The following is a 15999-nucleotide window of genomic DNA, read 5'->3' on the forward strand; positions in this document are numbered from 1 at the left end:
GATGATTGTACGAAGAAATTGCATGTCTAAAACATCAAGCGTAGCTCTGATACCATGTAAATTGCAGAGCTAACCTTACAGAAATGAAAAGTAAAATCATTCGTTTGGTGGAGTAATCTCCATTTTATCATTAAAGTTTTCAGTACTAAGACCAGCTAGCCTATTTTGTCTATATACATCATTGAGAATAACTAACTGAAAAGTTAGTTACGCTGAGCTGACAATAAACTATAACTTATATGACTAACTCTAATAGACTAAGCCTTATACTACTGCTAATGGACTGATCTAGCATATTGACTATGGGCCTGATCATCATGTTGCTGGACTGGTTTGCCTGGACTGGATTGTTTGCCTGGACTGGATTGTTTTGAATGAGCTGGATTAGATGAACAAATATTGTTAATACTCACCTCCAACAACATTCCCTATATACATTCCTTATATAATATCTAATCATTAAAAAGTATCATTATTGCAAAAAGTGAAGAAAGAGAAAAGAAAGAGAAAGTGTTTCTTTCAAAATATTATAAAATAAAGGTTACAAGAGTAGAGAGGTTAGTTAAAGATAAGAAATTGGAAAAAAAATCTTATTGGATCTTAGTAATTTAAGGAATCACTAGAATAATACCGTTGGAAGAGTTTTTTTCCCCATATTTCTTATATTGTATTTTAAGACTCAAAATAGCTTACCTAAACTTTTGGAGTTGATCTTACATATTTTCTTCTTCTATAGTTTAAAGTAGTTAAAAATGTACATTAAGTTAGACAATTGTATTTATTTGCATATTACAACCCAAATTGTGCAACCAGATAAAAGGTCTGGCATAAGCAGAAAAGCATGTTTTGAAATCCTTCATGAATATTTTACATGTTGCAATCAAACCAAAGCATTCTATAATTCAACTTTACATATTTCTAGAAGAAATTGAGCGTGCATGGTTACTCAATTACGTTGCTCAAGCTGCTATTGCAAATCGGAAAACAAAAGCACCAATTTATTTGATACATTAAAAATGGAAAATGTGGGGAAGATGATTGATCTACAGACGAATGAAACACCCCACCTTCACTTCAATAATTCCACGAGTATATGATCTCTTTCAAGCATGTCCTTTTTTTAGCGCATGCCGATGCACATCATCACTCCCACCAATTTTACTACTTCAAGGGTGACAAATCTGGTATATAAATTTATCAACAGACTCTAGAAGTAAAATGACAATAACCTAATTGTATTATTCTAGCAGCACTATGCAATCAACAACTTTCTTTCTCTTCTTAATTTTCACACTGTTTAGCAAGGATATTTGCTGTTGCATCTTTGATTGATTCCTCCAACATACCATATATATTGTTGGAGAGTACAAGGATCTACCGGTGGTGTGCAGTGACCACTCAAATATATTTTTATACACATATGATATACTGCGAAATATCCCACAGTTGGCGTGAGAAGCCAATGATCCTTAAACATTGGATATATCAGCAAGCGAAGGTGTTAAGATGTTAATATCTCAAAAGAAGGGCATGTGATATGCCAAGACTTTATGATAATATGATTGAAACAAATAAATTTCAAGAACTCTATGACGACATACATTAATGACCGGAAAATTTTAATGTCATTCTCTACAGATGTACTGGTAAAATAGCAATACTCCAAGTACCAAAACCATACTAATTACCAAGCAGAGATGTCAAAATTGCCAAAACTGCGATCACAATTATTATATTAAGGAAATAGTTTGACTGGAGAGGCTTATCTGGGCTTCCCCCGACAGCTTGATACTCTGCTCTAATCTTCTCCTTCATTGCATCCGACAGCTCTCTCTGCAATTCAAATATGGAATACTCATTGAAAAAAATGCTCCTTCATTAAGACTTCGAAGTTATAGACGTAGACGTAACCGGGTTGACAAGATTTCATTATAGCTTCATCTTGTGTTATTTAAAAGAAACATCAGAAGAAGAAAACAAGATGCTTTTAATCCTGCAGCAACCATGACAAACAAAAGGTTTAAAATTACTGTATAAAAACTGAGGTTAAGTTGAAATCTTGGGCAAAAAGCAAAACAAATATATAACCATAGAAAGAAAATATTTGATTATGACCGCATTAAACAAATTTATGTATTATGCAGCATATTTAATGTTACAACCTTTCCTGATGAATACTTTGCAGCCACAAACTTCTCAGGCACAGGGCCTGATGGAGCATCCAGAGAGAAACCCTGATTATATACCACAAGTGAAAATATTATGACCATGGAGCTTATGGAAAAAGAATATAAAGATGCATCTTCAAAATTGTTCAAAATTAAACTGAAAGCAACTACAAATAGCAACAAAACTATAAATTAGCAAGTTTTACACAGCAAAGTGGTTCAAAAAGAGATCTAGTGATCCTAGAGTATATTTTGAAGAAAAATCATAATTCTATCTTCCTAATTTGACAAATATGCTGAAGTTGTTCATCTAAACAATGCATCCAGATTAAAAATAATAAAAAGCTATGATTACATAAAGATGAAAATGGTCCATCTCTTACAGTAGTCATAATAGATAACCACTGGAGCACTTGGTAGTTTTCAATAATGCAAGTACAAAACTACCTCAGAAGGATCAAACTTGGCTCCACCATTGCTGAGTTTGGCATGGGCTTCAGCATAGTCCTTGAAAAATGCTTCCTGGTCCTCAGCATATTTCTCAGCATAAACCTGCAGAATTATATAATCGAGGTAATTCTTCATATAAAAATTCTACGTAAGGATGTATCATATTTCATATTTGCACCGTACCTTGAATGACGGGTCTTCAAAAAGAACAGCATCCGTTGGCAAAACTAGAAGATCCGCATCTCTTCTTTCTTTAATATCCTGTAACCATCCATATACATATTATACAACCAAATTTCTATAGACATACTAAACAAATAAGTGCTTATAAATTTGCACCTTGAAGTAGGAGTTGTCAAATTTGAGCCACTGCGCCGTCCAAGACTGTCCTCCTGGAGCTCCAGGACCATCTTTCTGTCAGTCAACCAAAGCACTTCAAATACCCCTACCACTAATATTATGACACAATATAATATTACTGTAAAATCGACATGATTCACTTCATTAATTTGTGGCAACTTTTGCAGCACGTAACACTTTATACTTCATAAAATAAATTAATCAATTTGCATAAATTAATTAAAAATATCTATTTTGGATATGAAAATAAGGCAAACTGATCTAGAAAAAAACAAACCGGAAGAGAACATGTCAAATTGACTTTCGAAAGCTCATCTCTTTGAGTCTTTGGGATAAAGCGAGTACAACAGGACTAGAATGAGCATAAATGGCCATAAATGCAGTACTGCAATTAGCTAAATGTACACACAAGAATCCTTTGAATACGACTTGGAACTACATCCAAATAACAAAATAAATTACATCTAATCAGCTTAAATACCTATTAAATGGACATGGCTAATTTGAATCAAGTGAACATTACATGTACATAGGATACAGCTTAAATACCGTATATTTAGTCTCCGGTTTGCCCCAGCCGCTGCGTTCTGGTCTTGACCTTCCTAAAGTATGAGCACCAGAAAGTGCAACTATTTCCTGAAAGTGAAAAAGCTGTAATTATGCATCAAAGTAGCAAAGTGCAGAAACACTATGATAAATGTTCAAGAATCTAACCTTATCACCCAGTCCCATCCTGTAGAACACATCACGCAAATGAGCAGCAGGAGAAGGCGGGCCCGCATCTAATAATGAGATAAAAGTAATTTAGATCTTGAGCTAATTATAGATAATGAGATGAAACTCCTCAAGTTAGATGTCAAGCTAATAATACTGCAGAAAATCCTATTTACATTGTGATAGCAGTGGGTGAGGTACAGCAAATGTAAAATTCCAAAGAAAGTTTATGAAGGCCAGATCCAAGGGAATTGTTGGAGTAATATTACCGACAGTGAAAACTCATGGCAAGAAACAACAAAAGCTGATTTTAAATTAAATCAGATATATGAAGTTTATTAGAAGACGAAAAATCGTTTTAAACATTACTTGGATTATAAATATAAAAAAGAGTCTTCGAATAGGAGTTTATTGGTTTCAATTCAGAAAGTAGTAAAAGCTTTGAAATGTTTTCATTTAAAAATATGTTGATTTGGATATCATGTCATTAAATCCCTTTAAATTAGTTTTTTCTATCCCAAATTCTCTTCTTCCTTACTCTCCATTTGGTACAGTAGTCCTATGTCAAACCACCTTCTGCCTCCAAATTCTAGTCCATACACCCGAAAAATATATTTTTTATAACGTACCAAATTAATACGATAATTTACTATAATAAATTTATCCGTACAGGGGATATCAAAACTTTAGCGGGCATTGTTGTGCCTTAATCTTTACCTATACTGGTTCGAGTGAAGACTAACGTTAGGAATAAAGTTTAATGCTGTCAGAATATACCATCAATGTTTAAATCTACTGTCAGAGTCTCGTCATCAGCATTTACTCATCAGTGTTTACTTAGTCAGTGTTTACACATGTTTAATTTATCAGAGTCTGTTGTGCTACAAATCATGACTTGATTAATTCTATATAAAGAGATAAAATTTGCAGAGATATGTCGTTTCCAGGAAATCAGAAATTGCAGCTATCATTCACAGGATATGTTCTACTTTCTGTTTTACGTTGTGATAATACATTTATAGTTGATAGGATAGCTGTGTGATTTATAAACTGTGTTGTAACATCGTATTATCACTTAGATAACTTAGCAGCTCTCAAGAATACTTGAACATTCTTGAGAGTGCAGTGAGTATTTTTGTAATTAGTTTTATAAAATTGATAAAAACGGCTATACTTTCATATGAACTGGGTAACAACAATGCAATCACTTAATCAACACAAAAGAATACAAGAAACATTAATTACATAAATTTCCTTTATAGGATGCATAGTAAACTTTAATAGGGTTGCGTAATAAAAGACACATAATCCTATTCTTGTTACCAAACCCTCTATGTATAGTGGAATATTGAATCACCACTGAAAATTCACAACTAGATGATAAGAAAGAAAGGATAACGAAAACAACCTATAAAAGAGAAGATCTCGATATTGAATTCAATAACCTCTGAAGTTGGACATGAGGAGAACCCTTAATCCATGGCATTGTACCCTAGGGGTATAAAAGGCCGGAGTCTCAAAGGAGGCATGTGTGCGGTAATCCTTTAATTTCTATGAGCGACACCCATCACCAAAAAAAGTAGAATAATTCCTAATGATACTTATTTCCTAATACTAATACACCTGCATAATTAAATTTTGGGAAACAACTCTTTTTATTACTCTACTTCATGGTCATTAAAATATTCATAGTAATCTACTTTTTAACTTTACCATAAATATTTAATTTTCTTTCAAAATATATAACCCAAATAAATACAAATTAAGCTTCTATTTTCTTGGTCAGCATCATGATCCAGCTCAATATACAAACCAATTTTTCAAGCACGGAAACATATATGTCTAATGAATTCAGTTGTTTAATGTTAATTTTGAATGATGAACGAAATTAAGCACAGGAGAAAACCTCCAGCTAATTTACCTGGGAGTCTCCCTTCTTCTGGACATTGATCAGGTCCAGAAGCATCTACTCTTCCATACTTCATAGGAATTTTAGGGCCTCCGGCATCCTGTAATTATTTAAAAAGTATCATCGAGACCAGTGAGAGAATTAATATAAGGGTGAGGCCCACGCCATGAAATAAAAACTACCTCCACAGCAGTAGCACTAGCCAACTGGAATAGGTCTGCATAGGTCACACCTGGATACTTGTCTTTGATAGGCTGCAGTAGCTTGACAGCATTGACAAGCCCTGTAATCCAGCTTGTAAGGCAAATTAAATTTCACCAACTTCATAAATAAGTAGGAGATGAATCATATCTGACATACCAGCATTAGCCGCATGTTTTTGTTCTATTTCAAATCTTAAACTTCCATTAGCTCCACCTCTCTGTGGCCACTCTTCGATATTCTTGTTGTAAGTGCCAGCATCGTGCCATCCCAGACGGACCTGTGAAGATCAGAAAAAAAAAATCCGTACAATATATTATAAAGTCTACGTTTCGTGCATATACTAGTGCCAACACAGCAATAATCTGGATGATGGCATCCTAACAATAAGAAGGGAACATTTGGAACAAGTGCAAGTCATTTTTGGTCGACGGAAAGTGTAATAGAAGGCTTTGCAATTAAGAAGACAACAGGTTACACTGATAGCAAGAAAACAGAGAGGACATTAACAATTAAAACAATGTGATAACATCGTGAAGCAGAATATTCCACGAGAAAAAATAGCTCATTTTTAATGCAAAAAGACTGGAAGTTGAATCAAATTTTTTTTTGAACGGTAAAACAATTCATCAATTATAAGCCATACGGCATTTACAATGATTATCCAAATTGAAGAAGAAAGAGATTAAAAAGGCTTACATTTAAAAAAAAAAATCTATAATCAGTATCTGATGATTCTATAAATTTTCACGGCAATTGAACAAGTGCATGTCTACGAAGTAAAAAAAAACAAAAAACTAACAGTAAATGCATTACACATGAATTGGTGCTTGGGGAAGGGATTTGGGGTAGGTAAATGAAAGTACAGATGAGCAGCTCAATCTCAAGCTCTCCTAGTACTGCTGTGACCAAGTCCCAACTCTGCAGTACTCGCATCGGGCCAATTTCACCTCAAGGAAAATTGTCAAGGGCCTAAATCACCTAATACGTTAGGTCTTCAGAATCTATCATATGTACAGTTGTATGGGATTATAACTTCCTTCACTCTTTGCGATTATTTAGAGTTTGGTCAGAGTAAGTAACTGGGAGTAATGGTTGACTGGAACATGGTATAAACATTTTATCTGCACTTATTTCCAAGCTAAGCAAAGTGACTTACTGATAAATTGTTGATAGTCTTGCAATTTAAGGTGCTACAAGGATAAATGAGTTAATACATATTTCAAATTTAATTGCAAGTGTCTTTGTACTGTCGTGGAAATCTTACTATTATTTACTAGTTTGCAAATTTATATGAACATTCTGTGTAGTAATTATGCTGCTCATCTTGTAAGAGGGCCAATTTTCCACTTGCAGGCACAGTTTTTGTATATTCTAGAGGAATTAAGTAGGTACTGATCAGATAAGAGCCGATTGTGATTCTAACGACTAAGTGGCCTGACAACAGATTCTGATACCGATCCTTTGATTTGCCATCTTGAGTTAACAACTTCCTAGTGCAAAATGTGTTTTAGGGTTTTAGCTTAAAAAATATACACCCAGTTGACCATATTACATGCTAAGCCAACCTCTCACACTCCCTAAGATATAAGGAAAGTGAAAACACTTTGTTTAGTATATTCTATTCTTTAACTACAAATATAGAAACTAAACAATTTAGAATTTTAAGATAGCACTAATTGACGAGATTTGTGTTTGTTTTTGTATATAATATACTCATTGGTTGGTCCAAACACTTAAACCAATTACCTGTGTACTAATTAGTTATATTCTTTAAATATTTAAAGTTAGACTTTTGTCATCACCATTAAAATGAATTTGTAAGCTAGACTTTTTGTCTTATCAAATGAGCCAAACTCTAGCATGTACGTATAGTGTTAATTAACACTATACTTAGCTAAACTTTTGTTAACTCGTTGAAATTATTGATCTTATAGTAATTAAGAGTCAATCAGTTTCGATCATTTAATATCATTCTCCTCTGGTTTTAAAACCACAACAGCGCCTACAATGAGCAAAACTTTGTAACTAGTAAACCAATAGATGCAGAAAGTGCAAATTACAAATAAACATAAATAATTACATGTACTCATTTGATACAAAAAATAAAACTAATTCAATTGTTTTTCTTCGTCAAACTGCAAATCTTACCATAGTATAATTCATTTATTAGGAAAACAAGCAAATTCACAGTGCAGTTTAAATATAAGAGTGGGTAAAAATATTTGTACCATAATAGGATGACAAAAGGTAGATTTGAGTAGCTCTTTGAAATCTTCTCGGGCACTCTTCAGTTCTTCGATATTCGAAGCAAAGCATTTGGGGGAGCTCACGGTACTCAGATTCTTCCTAGACAACCGAATCGCCGACTTATTCTGCTTAAAAAACACAAATAAAAGCATATATACAAATACACACATTACAATTTAGTAATTTACACACACATTGAAATGAGACCGGAGTATTTTATAAATATATAGAGATTATAAACTGTGTCTACTATGAAATTATCAGTTTACTAAGAGCAAACATATATAATGGATATATACAGAGAGGGAGAGAGAGAGAGAGAGAGAGAGAGAGAGAGATGGAGAGAGAGAGATTACGCGATGAAGGAAGGGGCGAGAAACGATCGGAGATGATCGAAGAGGAAAGGAGATAGAAACTCTGGCGGTGGCGATGGGAGAGATAAGGCGACCGACGCGGCCGTGAGAGGGCGCCGTAGACGACGGAGATAAAGTGAGAGAAAGACGCGCGGCCATTGTATACGTGAGTGAGTTGGTATAAAACAAAATGCGTGTGTTTTGTAATTGTATGTGGCTGCTCTTGTCGATTGAAATTTGGGTGTGAGTGAATGTTACTCGTGCAGGGTATGTGTATGTGCGTCTATGGCAACACCGGAGGTGTGAAATGAATATATTACTCTTTTAAAAATTTACAAGTGATGAGCTGATGATGAGTAATGTTGTTGCCGGGTCAATTTTCGCCACTTGACTTTCCCACTCTCTTTTTTTCATTGGATAATCAAATGTGTTAATGTTTTTTCCTTTTTCTCTTTTGTTAAAACCAAATTTGTTATGTTTATTTTAGTAAAAAAATAGTTTTGGATTTAATAAAAATAAGTTGAAAGGAAAATTACCAAAAATATTTAATTATTTAATTTTTTTGACCAAAAACAACTAGACATGTAATTACGTGTATCAATTTTTTTGTTATATTTGAACTTGACATTGAATTGAAAAAAAAATCGTAATTTTGCAAACAAAAAAAGTAAACTAGATTTTTTATAAATTAAAAAGTTTCTTTACAATTTTTTTTAAAAATTGATAGTATTTTATAAAAAAAATTACACTTGAATATTTTACAAAAAATCCTAAATTAATATATATATATATATATCATTGATGTATAACATGAATTAAATAATTATATTATAATTTTAAGGTGTAACTACTTTGAATTAAATAACATTATTACAATTCTCTTTATTAATTAAATATATTTTTAATATATATTGTACTTTACTTAATTTGAATATATTAAGTAAGATTATTATTGGCATGAAAAATAATATAAGAAATTTTTACTTTTTGAATAGAAAACTTTAGAGATAATTTAAAGTAAGGTTTAGTACATCTTATTTCATGTTGTGTAAACCTGTGTTTACTACTGGTCTTTTGCTTTTAAACTGTATCAAACAGATCTAGTTTTTCTTGTAACTCTCAATAAAGAAGTTGAGTTCTTTACTTACAAAGAACCTAGGATTTGTAACAAAACACTATCTTGATTTTAATACAAAATTAAGTGAGTTTTGAAATATTGTGTGCACTATTTTATTTCTGTTAATATAATATTACTGCATATCCAAAACACATTCACCCCCTCTGTGTTGTATTCATTACCTAACAAGTGGTATCATAGCAAAATTTAAAAGCAAACAGATTAAAGATCTTGCAAGAATGAATACACAGAAGATTAACATTATAAAGATATCAGCTTTTGATAAGACTAACTATAAATTATGGAAAAAGAAGATGATGTTGTTTCTAAGCCTTGTACATTCAGATTCTGAAGAATGGACCTTTTATTCCTATGAAAAGGATTGAAGAGTCTACAGAAGGAGACATGGTCATCCCAGCTTACTATGGTCCTAAAGATCCTTCAAAATACTCGGACATTGAGAAGGAAAAAGTTTCTCTAGACAGTGGTCTGCAATTAATTCTAATAGAATCACTTGACAATGTCATGTACAATAATATTGTCAATTGTGACACAACCAAACAGATTTGGAAGAAAATAAAGATTATGTGTGAAGGTACAGAGGAAGTGAGATCCAACCAAAGGAGAATACTGGTGTCTCAGTATGAGGGTTTCATGGCTAAACCTAAAGAAAGTATAACTGATGTCTTTGACAGATTCAACAAGCTGATTAATGACTTGCAGCTTCATGACAAATACTATGAAGCTGAGGAGGTTAACTTGAATTTTTTTCTCACCCTTCCTGACCATCTAGAACAGAATATTTCAGCTATAAGAGAAGGGAGAGACTTGAACAGAATGACACTGGAAGTTTTATATGGTATTTTAAAAACCTATGAACTGGAAATGATTCAAAGAAAATCTTTAAGAGCTGGTCAAGGGCACATTGTTGATGGATCAAGTGCACTAATAGTTAATGATAGCCAGTCATCTGATGATGAACAAGAAATCCAAACTCCATTTGCTTCAAGTAATGAGAAAAAGAACAAGGAGCCACAGAAGCAAGTTATTCTTGAACTTGAAGAGGATGAATTATATACCTTGGATGAACTAGATGAGTTAGATCAGTCCATCGATTACTTAGCAAGAAAATTCGCTAACATTAGAGTAAAGAAGCCAAAGTTCTTCAAAAACAAGGGACAAACATCCAACAAGGACAACAGCTGAAAGGCAAAAGCACAGTACAACTCTGGCAGCAAAAATGACTACAAAATAGGATCTGTTGACAGGTCGAAGATCAGGTGCTTCAATTGTGATGAATTGGGCTATTTTGCTATAGAATGCAGGAAGCCAAAGAAAGTTAAAAAGGACAAGGCCTATCTTGAATTGGAGGCAAAGTATGAGGCTCTTCTAAGAAAGCAATAGGGTAAAACTTATATTGCAGAAGGAAAGAGTTGGGATGATTCAGATAATGATGATGATGGGGAAGTAGGAAACTATGCACTCATAGCCTTGGAGCAAGGAGAGTCATCCTCATCAAATATACAGGTACCAACTCTTACCGCTATTGATTTAAATGAAAGTCAATACAAAGAGACTGTTAAAAAGATGAGCATAGAAATGTTCCACATTTATACTAGCATGGTAGCAGCTACTGAGGATGTCAGTAGGTTATCAAAAGCTAATGAGAAGCTTGAAAGTGAGAAACAAAAGTTTGAACTATTACTTATAGAGCTTGAGACAATCAAGAAACAAAATGAATATCTAAAGAACAAGCTCAAGTAGAGGTTGTGTTAAGAGAAAAGATAGAGAAAAATGAGGTGAAACTGAAGTCATTCAAGAATGCATCCCAATTAGTTGGTCAGTACCATGAGAAGAACAAGCCAGGTACTAACATAGCTATTTGTTTGGATTATGATGCACTGAACACCAATAAGAAAGTTGAAGGTGACAAAGGAAAGACAACAACAAATGAAGATGTCCCAGCTATGCTGAAAAAGGTTGATTCACCACTGTTCAAAGCATGTGCAATAAATTTCAGTGAAGAGGAGTTGATCATAAAGCAAGAACTTGCTGATGAGGATAATGATAAGAAATGCACAGAAACAACTCCAACTCCTAAAGCTGAGAAGAAGCCCATGGTAAACCAAATTCCCAAGAAACCAATCAATGAAGTTAAGACTGAGAATGCAGGAAAGACGAAGAAAAACAGAAATGGGAAGGTTGGAATAAACAAAAACAATAACTTTGCATTTATTACAGATGCTCCTAGGAAACAGTGTCAAAAATGTGGCTCTACAAATCATCTAACTCACCTTCGTAAAAAAACTAATAGTGAGCCAAAATTGGGAGCATACAAGTATAATGAAGCAAAAGCTAATGATCCTTACTCATTCTGTAAGGCTGGTAGAACATTAGTGGAGGCTGCTAGAACAATGCTGCCAAACTACCAAGAAGTTTTTGGGAAGAAGCTGTCAACACTGCATGCTATACGCAAAACAGATATCTCATTAACAAGAATCTTGGAAAGTCACCCTACTCAATCCTATCTAAAAGAAAGCCTACTGTGAAGAATCTTCATGTGTTTGGAAGAAAGTGTTCTGTTTTAAAAAGATAACTCTAAATATGTGGAAAAATTTGACTTTAAGGTTTTTGAAGTAATTTATTGGATATATTTGATATGTCATGTCTAATATGTTTCATATTTAGTTTTCAGATCTTAACTAACAGGAAATACCAGTTCTTACTGGAATCAGGACTTAAGGATATCAGGACTTAGATTATCAAAAGATAATATCAGAAGATGGATATCAGAACTTAAGTACTGGAGGACTAACAGTTAAGTAAGGAAACTGATTTACAGGAAATAAGATCGAGACTAATACAAGAAGAAGATATGCATGGAAAGAGTTAGAGGACTAGAAGAATTATATAAGATATCTGATTGATATATTTTAGAAGACAGAATTATATTCCATATCAATTAGAAGTTATCTTGTAATTGTGTGTCTATATAAACACAGACATAGGTTTACACTATATGTGTTACGATCATCGAGAAGTTCATACATTATAACCTAACAGCTCTCGTGATATTTGTTCATCACTGAGAGAGAACAGTTCCATTGTAACAGAGTTTATTATATCGAATACATCTGTATTCTGTTACTTGTATTTTAAATCGATTTGATTGTATTCTACACTGTATTCAACCCCCTTTTACAGTGTTGTGTGACTTAACAAGTGGTATCAGAGCTTATTTATTAACACACATACAGTAAAGATCCAAAACAATCATGTCTGAAGAAGCAGAAAATCCAACCAAATTGAGTTGAGATTATATCTTAAAACCATGTTTATTAGTTACAGAGATCAAACTTTAACACGTGGGAGATTAACTTCTGAAAATCTTGCTTTTAAAAAGAGGAATGATTATTTAGAAAAAGAGTTAGTCATGTTCCATCAAACTCAGAAAGAAAGAGATGATGCCTTTTATGTTAGAGATGGAGTGCTAAAACTGAATAAATCTCTAAAAACTGAGTTAGAAAAGGAGAGAGAGATTATCAGGATTTAACTAACTCTGGAAGAGCAACTCATGATATACTAATTAGTGGAAACTGGAAAGAGGGCTTAGGTTATGGAGATGAGAAAAGTGAAAAAGGAACTGAACAAGTTAAGCAAATTATTGTTAAACAGACTACTAAGCCAAAGGTAAATCCTGTTAAATTTGTAGCTAAAAATGTAAAGTCTGATTCTGAAAAGATGAAAGATATTGAGACAGAAGTGATTGCAGAGTCAACTTCTGACAAATTAGAACAAGATAAACCAACTGAAGTTAACATAGGCTTAATGACTAAGAAGCAGCTTAAACATAAGCTGAAAGAGATTACCAGTGTAAACAAGGTAAAGGTAGCTAGGAAAAATAGGAATGGAAAGGAATGTGTGAATAAAAGCAACAATTATATGCCTGTTCCTAATGCTCCTAGAAAGAAATGCTATAACTGTGGAAACTCAAACCATCTGGCTTCTTTTTGCAGGAAGAATAAGAATATAAACTCCTTACCTTCTAAGTCAGGAGTTAAGAGTCAGTATGTTAGGTTTAAGCCACAAAATCCTTGTTTTTATTGTGGTAGTATATGTCATTCCATTTATACTTGTAAGGAATATCATAGTTTGTACTATGATTATTATCAGATAAAATCTTCTTTGAAGAAAGTTGCTTTAATTCCTTCTAGTGTAAAGTATGATGCAAAGTCTGATAGTGTTAATACTGATAAGAAAAATGTTAGCATAAACTCTGATATTAATTCCGCTGTAAATGTTAACAAGCTTAAAAAGGCCAAAGGATCCAAGCAAGTCTAGGTCCTTAAAACAAACCATTAGTGGTCTTTGTGATTGCAAGGCAACAAGAAGAACATCCTAGTTATGGATAGTGGATGTTCAGGACTTATGACTGGAAATAAAGCCCTGCTATCAGATTTTGTGGAGAAAGCTGGCCCAGGAGTTTCTTATGGAGATGGCAATATTGGAAAAACTCTGGGATATGGCAAGATCAATCTTGGGAATGTAATCATTGAAACAGTAGCTCTAGTCTCAGGACTTAAACACAATCTGTTGAGTATAAGTCAAATCTGTGACAAAGGTTATCATGTGGATTTCTTTGAAGAACACTGTGAAGTCATAAGTAATTCTACAGGAAAAGTGGTTCTGAAAGGATACATGCATGGTAACATTTATGAAGCCAGACTTTCAACAAGTACTGATGGTTCTGCAATCTGTCTCTTGAGTAGAGCATCAATTGAAGAAAGCTGGAACTGGCACAAGAAACTTTCTCATTTAAATTTCAACAATATAAATGAACTTGTAAAGAAAGATCTTGTGAGAGGATTGCCAAAAATAGTATTTGCTCCTGATGGTCTTTGTGATTCATGTCAGAAGGCAAAACAAAGAAAATCTTCTTTCAAGAGAAAAACTGAGTCATCAATTCTTGAGCCTTATCACCTATTGCATGTTGATCTATTTGGTTCAGTCAATGTTATGTCTTGCAAAGAAGAAATATGTTATGGTTATAGTGGATGAGTTCACAAGGTACACCTGGGTGTACTTCTTGCACAAGAAGACTGAAACTGCATCTACTCTAATTGATCATGTCAGACAGCTGGATAAATTGATCAAAGATTCTGTTAAAATAATAAGGAGTGATAATGGCACTGAGTTCAAGAATTCAATCATGAAAGAGTTCTGCAAAGATCATGATATCAAACAAGAATTTTCTGCACCTGGAACTCCACAGCAAAATGGAGTTGTAGAAAGAAAGAACAGGACTCTCACTGAAGCTGCACGAATAATGCTTGATGAAGAAAAGCTACCAACCTATTTTTGGGTTGAAGCTGTGCAGACTGCTTGTTTTACACAGAATGCTACACTTATAAACAAGCATGGAAAAATACCATATGAGATGGTGAAGAAAAAGAAGCCAAATCTGAAATACTTTCATGTATTTGATTGCAAGTGTTTTGTTCTTAAGACTAATCCTGAACAGTTGTCAAAATTTGATCTAAAAGCTGATGAAGGAATTATTGTTGGATATCCACTTTCTACAAAAGCCTTCAGAGTCTAAAATTTAAGAACAAGAGTTGTCATGGAATCTATCAATGTCTCTTTTGATGATAAAAAGATTACTGGACTTGAAGATTTTGATGATCATGATCAGCTGAGATTTAAGAATGAAGATTTAAATTCTGATTCTGGAAATTCTGATGAATTAAATCCTGATCCTGTAAGTTCTGATGGATTAAGTTCTGATGTCATTGAATCTGTGGTAACAACTCCAAAGGAAAACGCACCTGTCCAGGGGAAGTAAGCCGAAGAACCTACTGTTGGATTTTAATCGCAGCGGGGGCATTGCAAAACACTTTTACACATATAAAATCCAAATAAAAGCATACAGATCATGAATAAAAATTCGAGGGATCGAATCTAACCTTTAAAATAATTCGGAGACAACGATCAGAGATCCTTAGCAGTTGCTCCTCAAGTGTGAAGCACTCCACCGGTATCCACCAAGAAAACGATGTTAAGGAGGAGGAAGGAGGTGGAGAGAATTGGGTTTTCCAAACTTTTTGGGTTTTTGTGGTTCGAATAAAATTAGGGTCTATAATAGTGTATTTATAGGCAAAATTTTCAGCTGAAATTTTCCCATAAATATTATTATTACTATCCCATTTATTATTCTCATTAATAATTAAAACACCTTTTAATTATTAATCCTTTTTCTAAACACTTTAGAAATAATTCTCTCTCTTGATTTAATTTCCAAAAATTAAATCCTTTAATTAATAATATTAAGAACTTTTCTTAATTAATTTATAATCAATTAAATCTCATTTAATCAATTATTAAATTTGCCAATTAATTATTTATTTCACAAATAAATAATTATTAGCCATTATTAATTAATTCCTCCACCATTAAATTATTCTCTTTTTATGGTGTGAC

The 15999-nt window shown here is 33.3% G+C and overlaps 1 protein-coding gene across 3 annotated transcripts; it reads right to left on the reverse strand.

Moving 5' to 3' along the window:
- Positions 1–1576: 1576 nt before the first annotated feature.
- LOC141712251 (putative L-ascorbate peroxidase 6, chloroplastic/mitochondrial) lies at positions 1577–8726 on the reverse strand. Of its 3 annotated transcripts, none has more exons than XM_074515117.1 (12): positions 8409–8726; positions 8034–8180; positions 5962–6082; positions 5784–5884; positions 5614–5701; positions 3693–3760; positions 3528–3614; positions 2958–3032; positions 2802–2879; positions 2616–2720; positions 2163–2234; positions 1577–1833 (listed from the first exon to the last, which is right to left on the reverse strand). In XM_074515117.1, the coding sequence occupies exons 1-12, from the start codon at positions 8562–8564 to the stop codon at positions 1681–1683; spliced, it is 1251 nt and encodes a 416-aa protein (XP_074371218.1). In that variant the 5' UTR covers positions 8565–8726; the 3' UTR covers positions 1577–1680. The 3 variants fall into 3 exon arrangements, with proteins under 3 accessions (XP_074371218.1, XP_074371220.1, XP_074371221.1); XM_074515119.1 differs by having other exon boundaries at positions 8034–8177; positions 8409–8724; XM_074515120.1 differs by having other exon boundaries at positions 1615–1993; positions 8409–8725.
- Between the last annotated feature and the right edge of the window lie 7273 nt (positions 8727–15999).

This window comes from Apium graveolens, chromosome 3 (genome assembly GCF_009905375.1).
Source record: "Apium graveolens cultivar Ventura chromosome 3, ASM990537v1, whole genome shotgun sequence".
NCBI lineage: Eukaryota > Viridiplantae > Streptophyta > Magnoliopsida > Apiales > Apiaceae > Apium > Apium graveolens.

What these genes read in the sequence shown, in the direction of transcription:
- LOC141712251 (XM_074515117.1), bottom strand. Translation starts at nt 8,564, where the DNA reads ATGGCCGCGCGTCTTTCTCTCACTTTATCTCCGTCGTCTACGGCGCCC. An exon ending in CTAGTGCTACTGCTGTGGAG is followed by an intron (nt 5,702 to 5,783) that starts GTAGTTTTTATT and finishes AAATAATTACAG; the next exon opens with GATGCCGGAGGCCCTAAAAT. An exon ending in CAAAGTATTCATCAGGAAAG is followed by an intron (nt 1,834 to 2,162) that starts GTTGTAACATTA and finishes TTTGAATTGCAG; the next exon opens with AGAGAGCTGTCGGATGCAAT.